General features: G+C 35.2%; 1 protein-coding gene across 1 annotated transcript; it reads left to right on the forward strand.

Moving 5' to 3' along the window:
- The first annotated feature begins 8008 nt into the window (after positions 1-8008).
- LOC109219301 (truncated transcription factor CAULIFLOWER A-like) lies at positions 8009-14495 on the forward strand. Its single transcript, XM_019383732.1, has 8 exons — positions 8009-8541; positions 11916-11994; positions 12639-12703; positions 12891-12990; positions 13345-13386; positions 13542-13583; positions 13678-13802; positions 14168-14495. The coding sequence occupies exons 1-8, from the start codon at positions 8357-8359 to the stop codon at positions 14277-14279; spliced, it is 750 nt and encodes a 249-aa protein (XP_019239277.1). The 5' UTR covers positions 8009-8356; the 3' UTR covers positions 14280-14495.
- The last annotated feature ends 806 nt before the right edge of the window (positions 14496-15301 follow it).

Below are 15301 nucleotides of genomic sequence, written 5' to 3' on the forward strand. Positions count from 1 at the left end.
ACTTGTTTTTAGCACTCTTTAGTAGTTCGTGAGTTAGTGACACCGGATCTGGATAGAGTTGTATTTAAACTTCCGCATTTGGTTTTCAGTTATCTATGTTTTTAAGACTTCCGCTTTATGTCATTATGTTTGAGTTTATTAAATGGTTGGCAATTGTTGCGAAAAGGTAGATTAAATTGGCTTGCCTAGCTCCCATTAGTAGGCGCCATCACGACTCCCGAGGGTGGGAAATCCGGGTCGTGACAAGTTTCCTTCTATATTTTTGGATGGTCGCATCCGAATTAGTCCTATGTAGGTTATTAATGTTCCACCAGCTTCGCATTAGCTATAGAATCGGAGTGGATGCTGTAGAAACTTCAAAGTTATGTGATAGATTGTAACTTATTTCCTACTAGTCTCCCTCTTTTCTTCTTTTTGGTTTTGGTTTCTGCTTATAGCCTGTTTGGCCTGATTTTTTTGCTCTTGAACGGACATCGCAGTTTGGCCATTATCTTTGGTCTCTTGAACGGACCTCGCAGTTTGGCCATGAATTGAGGGAATTAACTTATTGAATTTGACTGGGTTGTTGTTGAGTGATTTTATTTATGGTTTGTGTTGTCCACAACTGGAGACATTATAGGGAATTGCCATCCTCCTTCGGAGTTATTTTTGGTAATTGTCAAGTTTTTCATAATGATGTAAAGTTCGTGATAAAGTACATGTCCCCTAAGAAATGATATAGTTTGTGATTTACATGATTAAAGGGATGATCAAAGGAATGAAAGAATGATACTAAGTACTAACATAAGAAAAAAGCTCAAGTACCAGGTCTTTCACTGCTTCAACAATTTCATTTAGCATACACCATTTTAGCCATGAATTAAAAAGGATTATCTCTAGCTTTAATTTATGATATCTCTCTTACAGAACCAAAGTGTGATATGCATTGAGTTGTGACTTTGTGACATACTGTAACTTTTAGTTTCTATCAATAATATATTTAGGACTTGTAAAAATTAATAAGTGAAACTACAGTTTCCATCTTTCAATAATAAAACAGGAGTATATACTTCAGAAGAGATTATCTAGTAGAAACGATTAACAATCATCACAAACCTCTGCTGTTTCTTTTCCATTACAACTTCTGGTCTTAGTCTTCTCCATATACTCAGAGTTTGACATTGAAAGCTTTATTATCAGTGAATATGGATTCAAACAGAGAAAGAAAAGTTCATACTATTAGGTGTGTTGTTGAGTAGATACTCATGTTCTTAAGCTAGTTCTGCATTGTCTTTTATATTTGCCTGTTAAGTTGGTTGAAACACTTAAGTCAGTTCATTTTAAAAGCCTTTTGTCTTCAGCCAAAAGCTAAACAGCTACTAAAATCTTGGTTTTGGAAAATGTCAGATAATGGTATTTAAAGAATAATTTAGTTTCTATATTTCCACTCTAATTTGAAGTCAATATATAGATACTGACTTCAGTCTAAACTGGAAAATAGAACTAAGAGTTTGAATAATTGAATATATAGATACTGACTTTAGTTTCTATGTTTCTCTATCTTCTTAATTGAATAATTTTTGTATAGGCTGTTAAAAAGAGTCGAGATCCAATACCAAATGAGTTGCATTTGCATGTCCATACACATGGTAATGATGGAAAATATTTTGTTGCTGAGAAATCCCGAATCGTACATGTAAGATAACTTTTTAATTGACTTTACTTTCATATGTTTTTTTCATTTTGTAAATTGAATGTTATTATTAATTCTTCTACAGGAAAAATATCAGGAGATATTACAACAACAAACGCAAACTCAATCTGATATTGATCAGTGTAAAGCATATTATCAAGCCGCGGGAGGAGAAAAGAAAAGAAGAGTATATGGTCTTGGATCGCAAGCAAAATGCTACTACGGGCAAAATCTTCATGGCTCTCTTGGATCTGATGCTACATCGTCAACAACACCTCCAAATTCTCAATCAACACCGACAGGGAATCTGGATGAGTTAGTGATGCGATTGATTCCTGCACTGACAGATCATATAGTTCCTGTAATTGTTGAGCGGGTACGCGAATTAGTTTCCTTACCCTCGCATCAGCCAAATACTGATATGGCACCTACAGTTCCAACATCTTCTACTGGTGCTAACATTGATTAGGTTCATGCATTGGGTTCTGATGATGACCGTAACTCTCCAGCCTAGTGTAGTTAGCTTACTTTGTTTGGACATTATTGTTGGTCCTTGTGAATTTTTTATACTAAATGATATTGTTATATGCATTATGCTATATATTTTGGACCTTGTTGAATTTATATTAATATCAGTGACTTTTTATTAAGTGTATTGCATAGTTTATGTAATATGTTTGAACAGAGTACATTTAAAATAATAAATAAAAAGAATTTTAAAAAAACAGCAATATAGTAAAAATAAATCAGCGACGGATACGTTCCGTAGCTAAAATTATCGCGTAAAATTAAATTCTGCGACGAATTGGTGACAAAAGGTTTTTGTTGCAAAAAGCAGGGACAATTAGCTATAACACGGCTAGCGACGGACAATTTCATCGCTATAAGAACAAACGACGAATTTTATTATGTATTGCAGCGACGAAAGGCAACAAAATAGCGACAGAAACAAGCTCTATAGCGACGGATATTTCCCTCGCTAAACTTTGCTACAAAAATATGTCGTCGCTACTCCGTCGCTAATTCTGCGACGGATTGGTATTTTTTGTCGCTATAAGCCTAGCAACGAGGATTTTAGGGACCAACTTGAATCCGCCGCTATTCCGTCGCTAAACAACTTTAGCAACGGAAAACATTGATTTAGCGACGGAATGCGGCCGTCGCTAAACGCTGTTTTTTTTGTAGTGTTAAGACAACTGGAATCCATTCCGATAATGAAAGTATATTACATATACTGAAGCCTACTGAATTCAACTAATAAAAAACATAGGACTGCAGGGGATTGTTAAAAGCAATATAATGCCAATAAAGAATATAGTATCAGGGATCCATGAATAGTAGGAAAACTGAATCATGCTTACAATATTTAAACAACATTAGCACATAGAACACACGTGTCATAGACAAACAGAAAGGGGAATAGTTGACATTGTAAGAGTCAAGGACACTAACCAGAAGCAAAGTTAAACGAGCAAAAGAGTAAGGAGTTTAGAATATTGGTTGCAGCAATTGAAAGAGAGCCCCAAATCCTCGATGCTTCAGAGTTCACAAGAGCCTCGAGAAGGGCACTGAGCAGTGCTTGCACCGGAGGAGGTCGTTTTAACAATATTTTGGCCTTGGCTTTCAGCCGGCCAAGAATTCAACGATTCTAGAAAATATTCAAGTGTCTCAGAAGAAGTGAACGAGTGAGAGGAGAATATATTGAGAGTAATAACAGTCAAAATTAGGTCTTCCAAAAGGGAAATCGGGAAGGATTTATATAATAGCCAAAATCAACATCCAAACAAGGAAACATAATTAATCGAACATAAATAAGGAAATAGAACCATGCAAAATCATTCAGAATCAATTTAAAAGAGAATCAAGCAAACCCTAGTTCAAAAGAAAAGCACAGATGGTCAAAAATCTCACTGAATCAGACCATATAACCAGATAGTGAGTGCATATAGACGAAATATAATCTAAATCTCAAAGATTGAAGGCGGTGGCACCCTACTTGGGGACTAGTACTTGCCAAAATTGAGGCAAGTACTATGTAGCACCATAGTCTTGTAGGGAAGAGTGAGATGATCCATAAAAGGTAAGAGGATCGTAGTAAGAATCCATGACTTGTATCGGATATGGAAGAGATTTGAGTGAGACGGCTAGGGTTTGAGAGGAGAGAGTAGAGAGGACTTTAGGGAGACAGTCTCAGGGAAATGGGGTTAGGGTTTCTAGGTTGGGATAATTAAAAGAGGGAAATGAAACAAGGGCGATGATCTTGAGAGATCAACGACCAGGATTAAAAAATGAAATGGGGCGGGTCATGAAGATGGTTACCGACCGGGTTTAGTAAAGGGTCATTTGGGTTGGGCTGGGGGCTGTTGGGCTAAGGATTTGGGCCAAATTTGGTCAGAAATTGACTTAAAATGGGCTATAATATAAATACACGAAATTTATCAAAACTAAATAAATTATAAAAATGATTAATGAATGATAAAAATTTTATTTATGCAGTAAAATTCTTAAAAATAATAGTTTAAGATTATAAAAATATAAGAAATGTAATGAATACAATTATGTAGAATATAGGTTAGTACTAAAAAAAATTATATAAATAGCTTAAAAATATAAATGCAATATGGAAATAAAGTAAAAAAATATTTAAAACATGTATGTGGGTGTAAATAATAAATTTGAATGATTAAGTCATCAAAAATAATTTAAAGGGATAATTAATAAATATTTAAGTAATTTAAATGCAAAAAATTAACTTTAAAACTCTAAAAATTACGGAATATCTTGTATAAATCTTGTTAATTAAATATTGATGCAAAATAATATTTTGAAAATATATATAATATTTAAAAAAATATGAGGGTAAAATTGGGTATCAATAGAAGCATAGACACATTCTGGAAGTTGCTAGAGCAATGAGATTTCAGGCTCATATACTTCTAAAATATTGGAGACACTGTGTTCTGGCTGCAGTTCATGTTATCAATAGGATGCCTTCATCAGTACTTAATGGTGTTTTTCCATTTCAAAAAGTGTACAACATACAACCATCTCTAGAGCATCTAAGGGTGTTAGGATGCCTATGCTATGCCAAAGCAGTTCAAGAAAGGGACAAGCTGATGCCAAGAGCTATACCAGCAGTAATGATGGAATATGCAGCAACTAAAAAGGGCTATGTGCTCCTAAATCTCACTAACCATTATTTTTTTGTTAACATGGATGTTACTTTCCAAGAAACTGTCTTTCATTTAGATATGTAAGAAGCAAACATTTACCAATCTTTCTGCAGTTTGATACAACACCAGATTCTTCTCAGTTAATAGGAACTCCACATGTGTCTGACAAGAGATACCATGATGATCATGACACTGTACTACCACAACCAGACATGGGAGATACAGTCGATGACACAGAAGCAATTATCCATGATGTTGAAGTTGCAGATGAAAGTGCAAGTGACTCAGTTCAAACAGCTCAAGAAGCTTCTGATCATGCACAAGTGCAACATTCATTTCATCAACCAGCTTCCACTACTCCACTAGTTGCAGAAAATGAAGTTAGAAAATCAACAAGACCCAAGAATCCTCCCATTTGGATGAAGGACTTTGTGTCATTGAATGTTCATGAGTCTGTTCCTAATGTTGTTGCAAACTATGTTTCCTATACTGCAGTATCCCCTAAATACCAACCCTATTCATCAGCCTTCTCCTCTATTGTGGAACCTACCACTTTTGCTGAGGCTAGTCAAGGCCCTAGGTGATAGAAGCTATAAAAGCGAAATTGATGCACTAGAAAGCAATCACACATGGGATATAGTTCCACTTCCCACAGGTAAAGTTTCAATTGGCTGCAAATGGGTGTATAAAGTCAAATACGAGACCTCAGGTAAGGTGGAGAGATTTAAAGTTAAGCTAGTAGCTAAAAGGCATAGTCAAAAGGAGGGAATTGACTACCACGAGACTTTTTTACCTGTTGTGAAAATGGTGCAGTAAGAACTGTACTGTCTATTGCTGCAACTCAGAAGTGGCACATACATCAAATGGATGTGTACAATGCCTTCCTTCAAGGTGATCTATTTGATGAGATCTATATGCAACTGCCACCAGGATTTAGAAGCCCGGGGGTGTCTCAGCCAATATGTAGGCTTCTTAAATCTCTATATGGCCTTAAACAGGCTCATAGGCAGTGGAATAAGAAGCTCACAGAGGCCTTATATCAGTTTGGTTTTACTCAGAGCCAATATGATCATTCTTTGCTCATCAAGAAGACCAATGAAGGCATTGTGATAGTATTAAGTTATTTGGATGACATGCTAGTTATTGGCACCTCCTTGCAGTTGATTGAGGAGACAAAGACAGCTAGTTCTACAACAAACCTTTAAAATGAAAGATCTAGGAGAGTTAAAATTCTTCCTTGGTATAGAGTTTGCAAGATCTGCAGATGGAATTCTCATGCATTAGAGAAAGTATGCTTTAGAGATCATTTCTGAGCTTGGTCTGGGAGCAGCAAAGCCTGTAGCCACTCCATTAGAGGTCAATGCAAAGTTGACAACAAAGGAGTATGATGATCATTTGGGAACTACAAGTAATACTGTGGATGAACTATTACCAGATCCAGGAGTCTATCAATTGCTAATTCACTACAAAAAAAAGTTGGAATTAGCTACGAACATCGTCTCTAATCGGTCGTTAAAACGCTCGTAGCTAGCAGAATTTTTTGATAATCCGTTGCTAATCCGTCGCTAAATGAGATTAGCGACGGATTTTTCAGTTTAACTACAAAGTTTGTCCGTCGCTAAAACCTGATTTTTTAGTAGTGATTGGGAAGCTGTTGTATTTAACTATGACAAGACCTGATTCAGCATTCAGTGTGCAAATGCTAAGTCAATTTCTTCAACCAAAAAGGTCTCATATGGAGGTTGCAATAAGAGTTGTTAAATATGTCAATTATCATCCCGGGCAAGGTGTTCTGATGTCAAGCAAAAACACAGGAACACTAAAGGCCTACTGTGATGCAGACTGGGCTGCATGTCAGCACTCAAGGAGATCTGAGACAGGGTTCTTGGTCAAACTAGGTGATTCTTTGGTGTCTTGGAAGTCCAAGAAGCAAACAACAGTCTCTAGAAGCTCTACTGAAGCAGAATACAGAAGTCTAGCAGCCACAATTACAGAATTGGTATGGCTATTAGGACTGATAAAGGAGATAGGAGTTGAGAATCAGCTGCCTGTAAACTTTCACTGTGATAGCAAGGCAGTCATACAGATTGCTGCAAATCCAATATTTCATGAACGCCCAAAGCCCATTGATATAGATTGTCATTTTATAAGAGAGAAGGTGCAAGAAGAGTTAGTTGCAACCAAATATGTAGGTACAAGGGAACATCAGGCAGATTTGCTGACAAAAGGGTTAAGCAGAATTCAACATGAATATTTGAGTTCCAAGCTAGGTGTGTTTGATGTGTTTGCACCACCTAGCTTGAGGGGGAGTATTATGAAAGGGGTTACTTGATGTGGTATTACTGTATTAGGGATAGTTTAGACTATTTAATGATAGTTAGTAGAGATTAAATATTAGTTTGTAAAGTGTATAAATAGGGGTCGTTTGTACAGTGCTGGGCGGTTAATAACAGAATATCATTTTTTTCATTTCCTCCTTCTTTGCTCGTCTTCTTCCTTTCTCTCTTCTAGCTAGGGTTTGCCCTATCAGATCCATAGATTTAACAATATTAAACTTGGTATGAAAAATTATCAGTGTTGTTATAGATAGCCGAAGAAAAATAGGCAGATACTATATTCTCAACCAATAAGTCAAAAATATTCATATTAGATGGCTATGTATAGTGTAAAAATTCCAAGAAAAAAAGGGACACAATGTACAGGTCACAATTTACAAGTATGTGAGACTTGGATCCAGCAATATATTACATAGGGAAAAGAGTAAAACTCTGCATGTTATGACCTCGGACCTTAGGAGAGAGAGAGAGAGAGCGCGACACATACTAAACGAGAAGGACGTAAAAGCGCCGTCAACGAAAGTATACAAAGAAAAAAACTGTACATAGAAATAGTCAGTAAGACTGGCCCCAATTACTTACTGTACATATATATAGAAGTATTATCATAGGCATTGGGCTATTTGGCTTATACTAAGAAATGGCCCTCAACTACTGTATTTTGTCTTGTGGTTTGTACCAAAAACCTGTGGCCTTAAACGAGACATTAACCACCAGACACTTCACTGTATCCCTATCCAATCACTACTCGACAACGCAACACCCCCCAAACCACTCTTGTTTTCACTTTATCATATCAGGTTTTGTTGCCCTTTCATTTCATTCAATCAAGCAGACCCCCAACCCCTACACCCTTGTCCTCGTGTTTCTTCTCCATATATGCTCCCTAATTTAATTTCACTAATCCAAACACACCTCTTTTTCATTCACATGGTAGGGGACAACCTTAATTACTTGTCTTTCTTTCAACCTTACTTAGTATCCGCCAAATTAATTCCTTAAATGCTCCAAGAAGCCAACCGAAATGACTCAATAAGAACTTCATCCTCAACCACTTTCTTTCTTGAGGAATAAACTACTTTTGGATTTAGGACTTCCAAACACAAGTAGTAGATTTTTTTTGTTTGAACCATTCGATATCTGAAATTCATTAGTCCGACTAATCTTGTACAAAAATGGGAAGAGGTAGGGTTCAGTTGAAACGGATCGAAAACAAGATCAGCAGGCAAGTCACTTTCTCGAAGAGACGCTCTGGATTGTTGAAGAAAGCAAATGAGATCTCCGTTTTGTGTGATGCTGATGTTGCCTTGATCGTTTTCTCCACCAAAGGCAAGCTCTTTGAGTATTCCTCCGAGTCCAGGTTATCTTTTACTAATTCTTATCTTAAACCGAATATTAATTCAAAACCAAAGACAAACTGGACTGGGACGATTAAAAATAAAACAAAAACAATTTCTAAAGTTGTCTCTATGTGCAGTTAAACTCATTGTTATTCTCTTTTGCATTAATCATTATATATACCCTTTTCTTATTACTTGCTATTAATATCAATTTCACTAGATACTTAAGGTTTAAATGATAGATGACTTCGTTTTGGGTCATCGCAATGTATTTTAATTGCAATCAGGAAAAGTTATGTAGTACTTAATTAGATTTCTATTTCTTAATCTGCGAAGCATTAAAGCTTATTTATGTAAAGATGAATCAATCAGAAAAGTAAAACAAATAGACAGATCGATATTACCCTTAAGTCCTAACCACATAAATATGTTACATTCATACCTTTCTATGGCAGCATACCAGTATAACAAATATTCACTCTAAAACCCAAGCTTTTTTTGAAATCCATTTTTGTGTTATAATATATGCCTTCTATAATATCATTTTTCTATAACAACCAAAAAAATATCGGAACGAACAAGACTATTATAGAAAAAAAAGACTATTATCATTTCTCTAAAACCCAAGAGATTTGACTTCTTCCATTAAGCTTCAAAATTTGTGGAGGTAGCCATGTTGGTATTTTGGTTCTTAGACAAATTTGACATTATTATGTGCACTTATGGATCGCATACTCACCAAGAAAAGAAACTTAAAAGTACAAATATTGTCAGATGTAATTAACCATAGATGCACATGTGATACAATGATACTCGAACCGATTAAATTGACACCAGTGTTTTTACTCTTTAGTCTGTTTGACTGTGAAAGAACTGAAAAGTTTTAATTTGTGGGGAGCATTTAATTATTTGGAAATTCTAATTGGATAAAAGGGGAAAAAACAAAAAACAAAAAACAAAAAACAAAAGCTTAAGAAAGAACATCACACTGTTAGAATTAAAAGAATGTTAAATTTGGGAAACCAAGACAATCTTTGTCTGAAATGGAGATCCTAGAGCCTTGTACCTCTTTGTCAGTTCATTCATTGTTAGTACGAGGAGCTATCTCAGTGACGCGTGGGATCAGAAAAATCTAATTGATTAGTTTAACTTCAATACATAAATACAATTTGTTGGGCGTGCGAACAAAGTCCTACATTGGCAGCTGAAAAGATTGGGAGTCTACATATAAGGTGTAGATATCTCTTAATGGTGTGAAACCTTTTGAGGAAAACAGTGCAGGCTTGATCCAAAGCGGACAATATCACACCATATTAAGGTCAAAATAGCACGGTATAGCCAGTTTTCGGACTGGTCATTCAAAAATAGCCAGCGTTTACCAAGTCAATAAAAAATAGCCACTATTTTGCTGCAACAGAGACCGGTCCAGCATAATATACTGGAGTTCGGTGCACCTGTGTATGAACTCGAGCATATTATGCTGGACCGGTATACTTTGCTGGCTCCAGTATAATATACTGGAGACTGGAGCACCGGTGCTTCAAACTCCAGTATATTATGCTAGACCGGTATACTTGCTGGAACTCCAATATATTATGTTGGAGTTCTAGTGTACTTATGCTGGAACTCCAGCATAATATGCTGGAGTTCTAGCATACTTATCCTGGAACTCCAGCATAATATGCTGGAGTTTAAGTATACTTATTATGGAACTCCAGCATAATATACTGGCGTATTTTTCGGGTTTTGAATAGTGTTTTCGCTCAGATTTATCTTTACATGAAAAGTGGCTAAATTTCGATTACTTTTGAAAGGGCTATTTTTGAACGACCAGTTGTAAATCTGGCTATTTTTAAATTTTTCCCCATATTAAGAGTGTATTTGGGCTAGTTTAGCCCAACACAATTTTTATTATTTATTAGATCACCTAAAAGATATATAATTCCAATTTTCATGTATACAATTAATAAAAAGTGCGGTTAATAACTTAAAAACAAGATAGATTATTTGAAACATGTTAAAATACGGTGAGTGCAAGAGTTTCCACTACAACACAATATATTTATAGCAACAAAACATAATGTAGCTAATTATGAAATTTTCCGTGGCTAAATACTTTAGCAACAATATTTTTTTTCTGTAGCATTCGCAACAAAATGTAGCGTAGTTAAAAGTTAGCTACAAACTTTACATGAGCCGTGGCTAAGAATTCTTACGCTAGCATGATATATAACTGAAATCCTAACCTAGTTAATAACTAAGATAAGAAATCTTATCTAACAGTTAAGCAAAGACGGATGGTTCAAAAAAAGTGTAATTTTTATATGTATATATTTCAAATTTCTTCGCCTATGATGTTGAAGCCAAAAGTATTGCCTTTGTGCTAAATAGATGTTTTCAATGTTAAGAACTGAAATGCTCTTGGATTGAGAATTGCTTGATATCCTTATCATTCAAATATGATTAAAAACAGATACAGAAATCCTTTAAAAAAGGTTTCTGTTTAGGTTATAAGACCCAATTTTCCGCGAATACATTCATGAAGAGATAATATAATGTCTAAAATGTATTTGCTAGATTATATAGAGCGACTCACTAATAATAAGGAAAAAGAAAGTCTATAATACTTTGTTGGTATAACCGTATAAGATACAACACTCACAAAGATACATAGTTGATAACTTTAGCTTTGGCTTCATCATTATATTATTAGATGTGTTAATTGACCTAATCACTAAATTCTTGTACACCTCTAGTAGTCTAACTTATTCAAAGCATATTTTACACGTTATTATAAACATGTTTTTGATTAATCTTGTCAAAATAAGTTGAGTGGGAATTGCTTGTGCTACTAGCCCTTGCCTTCAATGGTTGCACCTAGCAACAACATCAGGAAAATCAACAGTCCCTTTAAGAAAATAAACGAATTGCACCTCTATTATTCCTTTCTCCGGTCATTTAACTAAATGAAGCATGTTAAAATCAATTTATGCAATCCTTCTAAGGGGTCTCGGGGACACATTCTGACTGAACTCAGGAACGGGTCTTTACCAACTTCCAGATATTCTATTTTAGGGAAGCCAAAAGCGGCTAGCGCGAAAGGGACCCCAACTGGATAGGAATCTTTTGTTTATGTGGAGTCAATTGGCGCATGTCCTATTCATACTACTGTTGGCTTATGTGCTATGTCTAGCGGCTGGTGAATCCTACCCAGTATCGGGATTGGATTTTTATGGAAAGAAACAAGAAAAGAATTTAAGATTGAGAATGTGTAGGGAATGGCGTTCCTTTAAGTAGTTTCACCTCCGGTGGCCTGGTTTATTCTAGACTTTTTGCACCCCATCTCCTTTTCTTACTATGTTTTTTATTGATTTTCATAATGTTTTCTGTGTAGCATGGAAAGTATTCTGGAAAGATACGAAAGGTATTCATATGCAGAGAGAAAGTTGAATGCCAATGACGTTGATCCCATGGTAATCTGCAAATAAATCCTTCATTTTGCTTAACTTTTTTCTTTTTCTTGATTTGTCCGTTGAGTTTTGTCAATGTTGGCATTAAAAAAAGTGGCACCATATGAGCTAGCCTTGATTCTGAAACCCTCATGTGGAAGTTATAGAGAAAGAGTACCTGTAAATACTAAAAGGCAGCCCGGTGCACGAAGCATCCCGTACTCACGTAGGGTCCGGGGAAGGGATGCATTCCAAGGGGTGTCATGTAGGCAGCCTACCCTGATGCAAGCATCAATGAGTGATTTCACAGCTTGAACACGTGACCTATAGGTCACACGAAGACAGTTTTACCATTGCTCTAAGGTTCCCCTTCTGGTGGTAGATACTAATTGCCACATTTTAAACTTCATGAAATATATACTATTAGTATAAAGTCATATTTCAAGTGAAATACTGTTTTGCACTCGCAAACTTTCTTCCCGGCAAAGTTCGTCGTCATGTTTAGAACACAGTACCAACTTCCACAATTATTTCTACTACAACTTTAAATACTCTTTTTAAACTTCTATTGAGATATATTCTAAACGCCTACTGAGCTCCACTCTATCTTTATTTATTTTCTATTCTTGGTTTTCCTATATATTGATTCTATTGATGCATTATTGTAGGAAAATTGGACTGTAGAGTACCCGAAGCTCATGTCAAGGATTGAACTTATACAAAGAAACATAAGGTACTTCTTTTAACATCAACCACAAGTATTCATATTTAATTAGTGTATCACGACCAGATTCTCTACTGAATCTATAATTATGGTATTAGTATACAAAACCAAGAATAACATTGTTTAAAACTTCAAATGAGTAGCATTAATTCTTGCTGTGGTCATATAAAATCTGTATTTACAACAAAATCTGTAGGCATTATACGGGCCAGGATCTGGAGCCTCTTAGTTTGCGAGAGCTACAGAGTTTAGAGCAACAGATGGATACAGCATTGAAGCGAATACGAAGCAGGAAGGTGAGCATTATACACCAACAATAGCATAGTTTAAAACTTCAAATGAGTAGCATTACTTCTTGCTGCTCATTAATTATGTACTAGGATTAAACTTATATATATATATATATATTGACACTGTAAAAAAAAAAAAAATTACATTTTCCATGTACATAACATGTTTTAGCACATTACATGTCTTATTTTCCAGATTATTAATTTTAGTTTTTATTAACGATTACATGTAGTTATTTTTAAATAATATGACAGTGTAAATATTCTACACTGTCAAAGAATTGAAATAATTTTTTTTGTTGTTATCCTTTCCTGGCATAAGCTACTAGTTCTCAACAAGTAAGTCACTTGAATATGCAGAATCAAGTGATGCACGAGTCCATTTCTGAGCTGCAGAAAAAGGTAATGATACTCCCTCTAGTTATACTTGTTATAATTCTGCTAACACAGAATATTTTAATAAAAAAAAAAAAAAAACATGTGTACTGCCATCTATAATGTAAGTAAATGTTCCACTATGAGCTGAGGGTATTGACTAGTTTTGCACTTTATGGCAGGAGAAAGCGCTGCAAGAACAAAACAACTCGATGACTAAGAAGGTACACCACGTACGATTGATGTTAAGATTGATGTTACATGTCGAAATTCAATCCCTATCCTTGTGTACTCATTACAAATTTGAACTGAAAACAGCTGAAAGACAAAGATAAAAAGCAAAGTGGTCAAACACAACCCACTTCAGGCCAAAACTCTGCAACCTTTATGCTACCTCAGCAGCCTCCACCACAATCTCGCCAACTTCCTAACCTAACAATTGGGTACTCTCTCTCTCTCTCTCACACACACACACAAACAAGTGACAATGTTCAAGTAAACAATGATCTTCGTACAGGATTTTAACTTTTATACACTGATAATGTTTACACGATTAAGTTACCAAAACTACTAATTAATGAATATTCATCAGCAGTGGAGTTATTAGTAAGTAGAAAAAAATGCTACAATTTATTAACTAACACTTATAGTTGTGAAAGTTCTTTAAGATATTACGTATATAACTATATATAAATTAAATCCTACGATTTTGTGTTAAAACATGTCTATAAATTTTGGTTAAACCATATGTACATGAAGTTCTTTAAATATCAAAAACTGATAAAATAATCAAAGTTTAAAATGTCAGTGGACCATTTGAAGCAACAAGGGTAAGGAACAGAGATGGAGGTCAAGCTCACTATGGTTCTAATTCCCTGATGCCGCCATGGATGATCCGCCATGTCAACACTGATGGGTGAAAACAAGATGTAATATTGGAAGTTGGAACCCCACTGTGCTGTAGATGCATGTACTCGCTCCCACTATAGTACGTAGGCATTGCCTCTGCAACAGCTAGATCATATAGATGTACCCATGTCTATCTGTATATGTTCCAATCAATGAATTTTCCAGCTTGTATGGATCATTATCGCCATGAATGATAAATGTAGCCTTATCTCAGCTGCTTTTTTAGAGCATATTGTTATGACGCCACATCATCAACGTGCCATTTAAATATATTTTTGCCATGTGGAAAGCTTACATAGGAAGGAGGCTAGCATTTGTGGGAAGGTTCTAAAAAAATACGGAGATTTTCTTTGGAAGACCATATGATTTTGCTAGTCATCAAGCAAACAATACAAGTTCTCTTAAATACAAAAGCTTCATTTGGCAAATTTTTCTTGTTTTTCATATGTAGCATTCCTTTAGCGATTTTAAGTGTAGTAATCTAGGCTAACTTGGCATAGCAAAATCGTGAGCGAATTATACAAGATCGTGAGCAAATTTTTCAGCGTCGCACGTGCTAAGACTTACGACATGACAATATGATATAGTAAGTATAAGCTATAAAATCCTCATCTTTTATCCCTTTCTTGAGTTTCCTTATTTGTGGATTAAGGAGGTTAAACTGGCAGTGCATCTGAAATATATCAATGAAATATTCCTTTAGCACAGAAAGATTAAGAAACTAAGGTTAGACCATAAGGTAAGTTTTTAGTTATACTCGGTAAATATTTATTTACTTGCAAATTATTATAAAACAATAAATGAAGAAGAAGAGTATTACAGAGAAAAGTAGAAAGAAAATTTTTACTGATATGGGATGAATTACAATGGAATAAAACCCTCTATTTATAGGGAGAGGGTGACTTAGCCACCAAGCAATGAACCCTAGAATCTCTCTAAATATAGACATTCACCATAAATACAATTCTATTTATACACTCCCCCTTGAATGTCTATTCAACAGATAATGTGCCTCGTTAAAACCTTAACTAAA

The sequence above is a fragment of the Nicotiana attenuata genome, unplaced genomic scaffold, assembly GCF_001879085.1.
Source record: "Nicotiana attenuata strain UT unplaced genomic scaffold, NIATTr2, whole genome shotgun sequence".
Classification (NCBI taxonomy): Eukaryota; Viridiplantae; Streptophyta; class Magnoliopsida; order Solanales; family Solanaceae; genus Nicotiana; species Nicotiana attenuata.

What these genes read in the sequence shown, in the direction of transcription:
- LOC109219301 (XM_019383732.1), top strand. Translation starts at nt 8,357, where the DNA reads ATGGGAAGAGGTAGGGTTCAGTTGAAACGGATCGAAAACAAGATCAGC. An exon ending in CTTATACAAAGAAACATAAG is followed by an intron (nt 12,704 to 12,890) that starts GTACTTCTTTTA and finishes CAAAATCTGTAG; the next exon opens with GCATTATACGGGCCAGGATC. An exon ending in CTTCCTAACCTAACAATTGG is followed by an intron (nt 13,803 to 14,167) that starts GTACTCTCTCTC and finishes TTAAAATGTCAG; the next exon opens with TGGACCATTTGAAGCAACAA.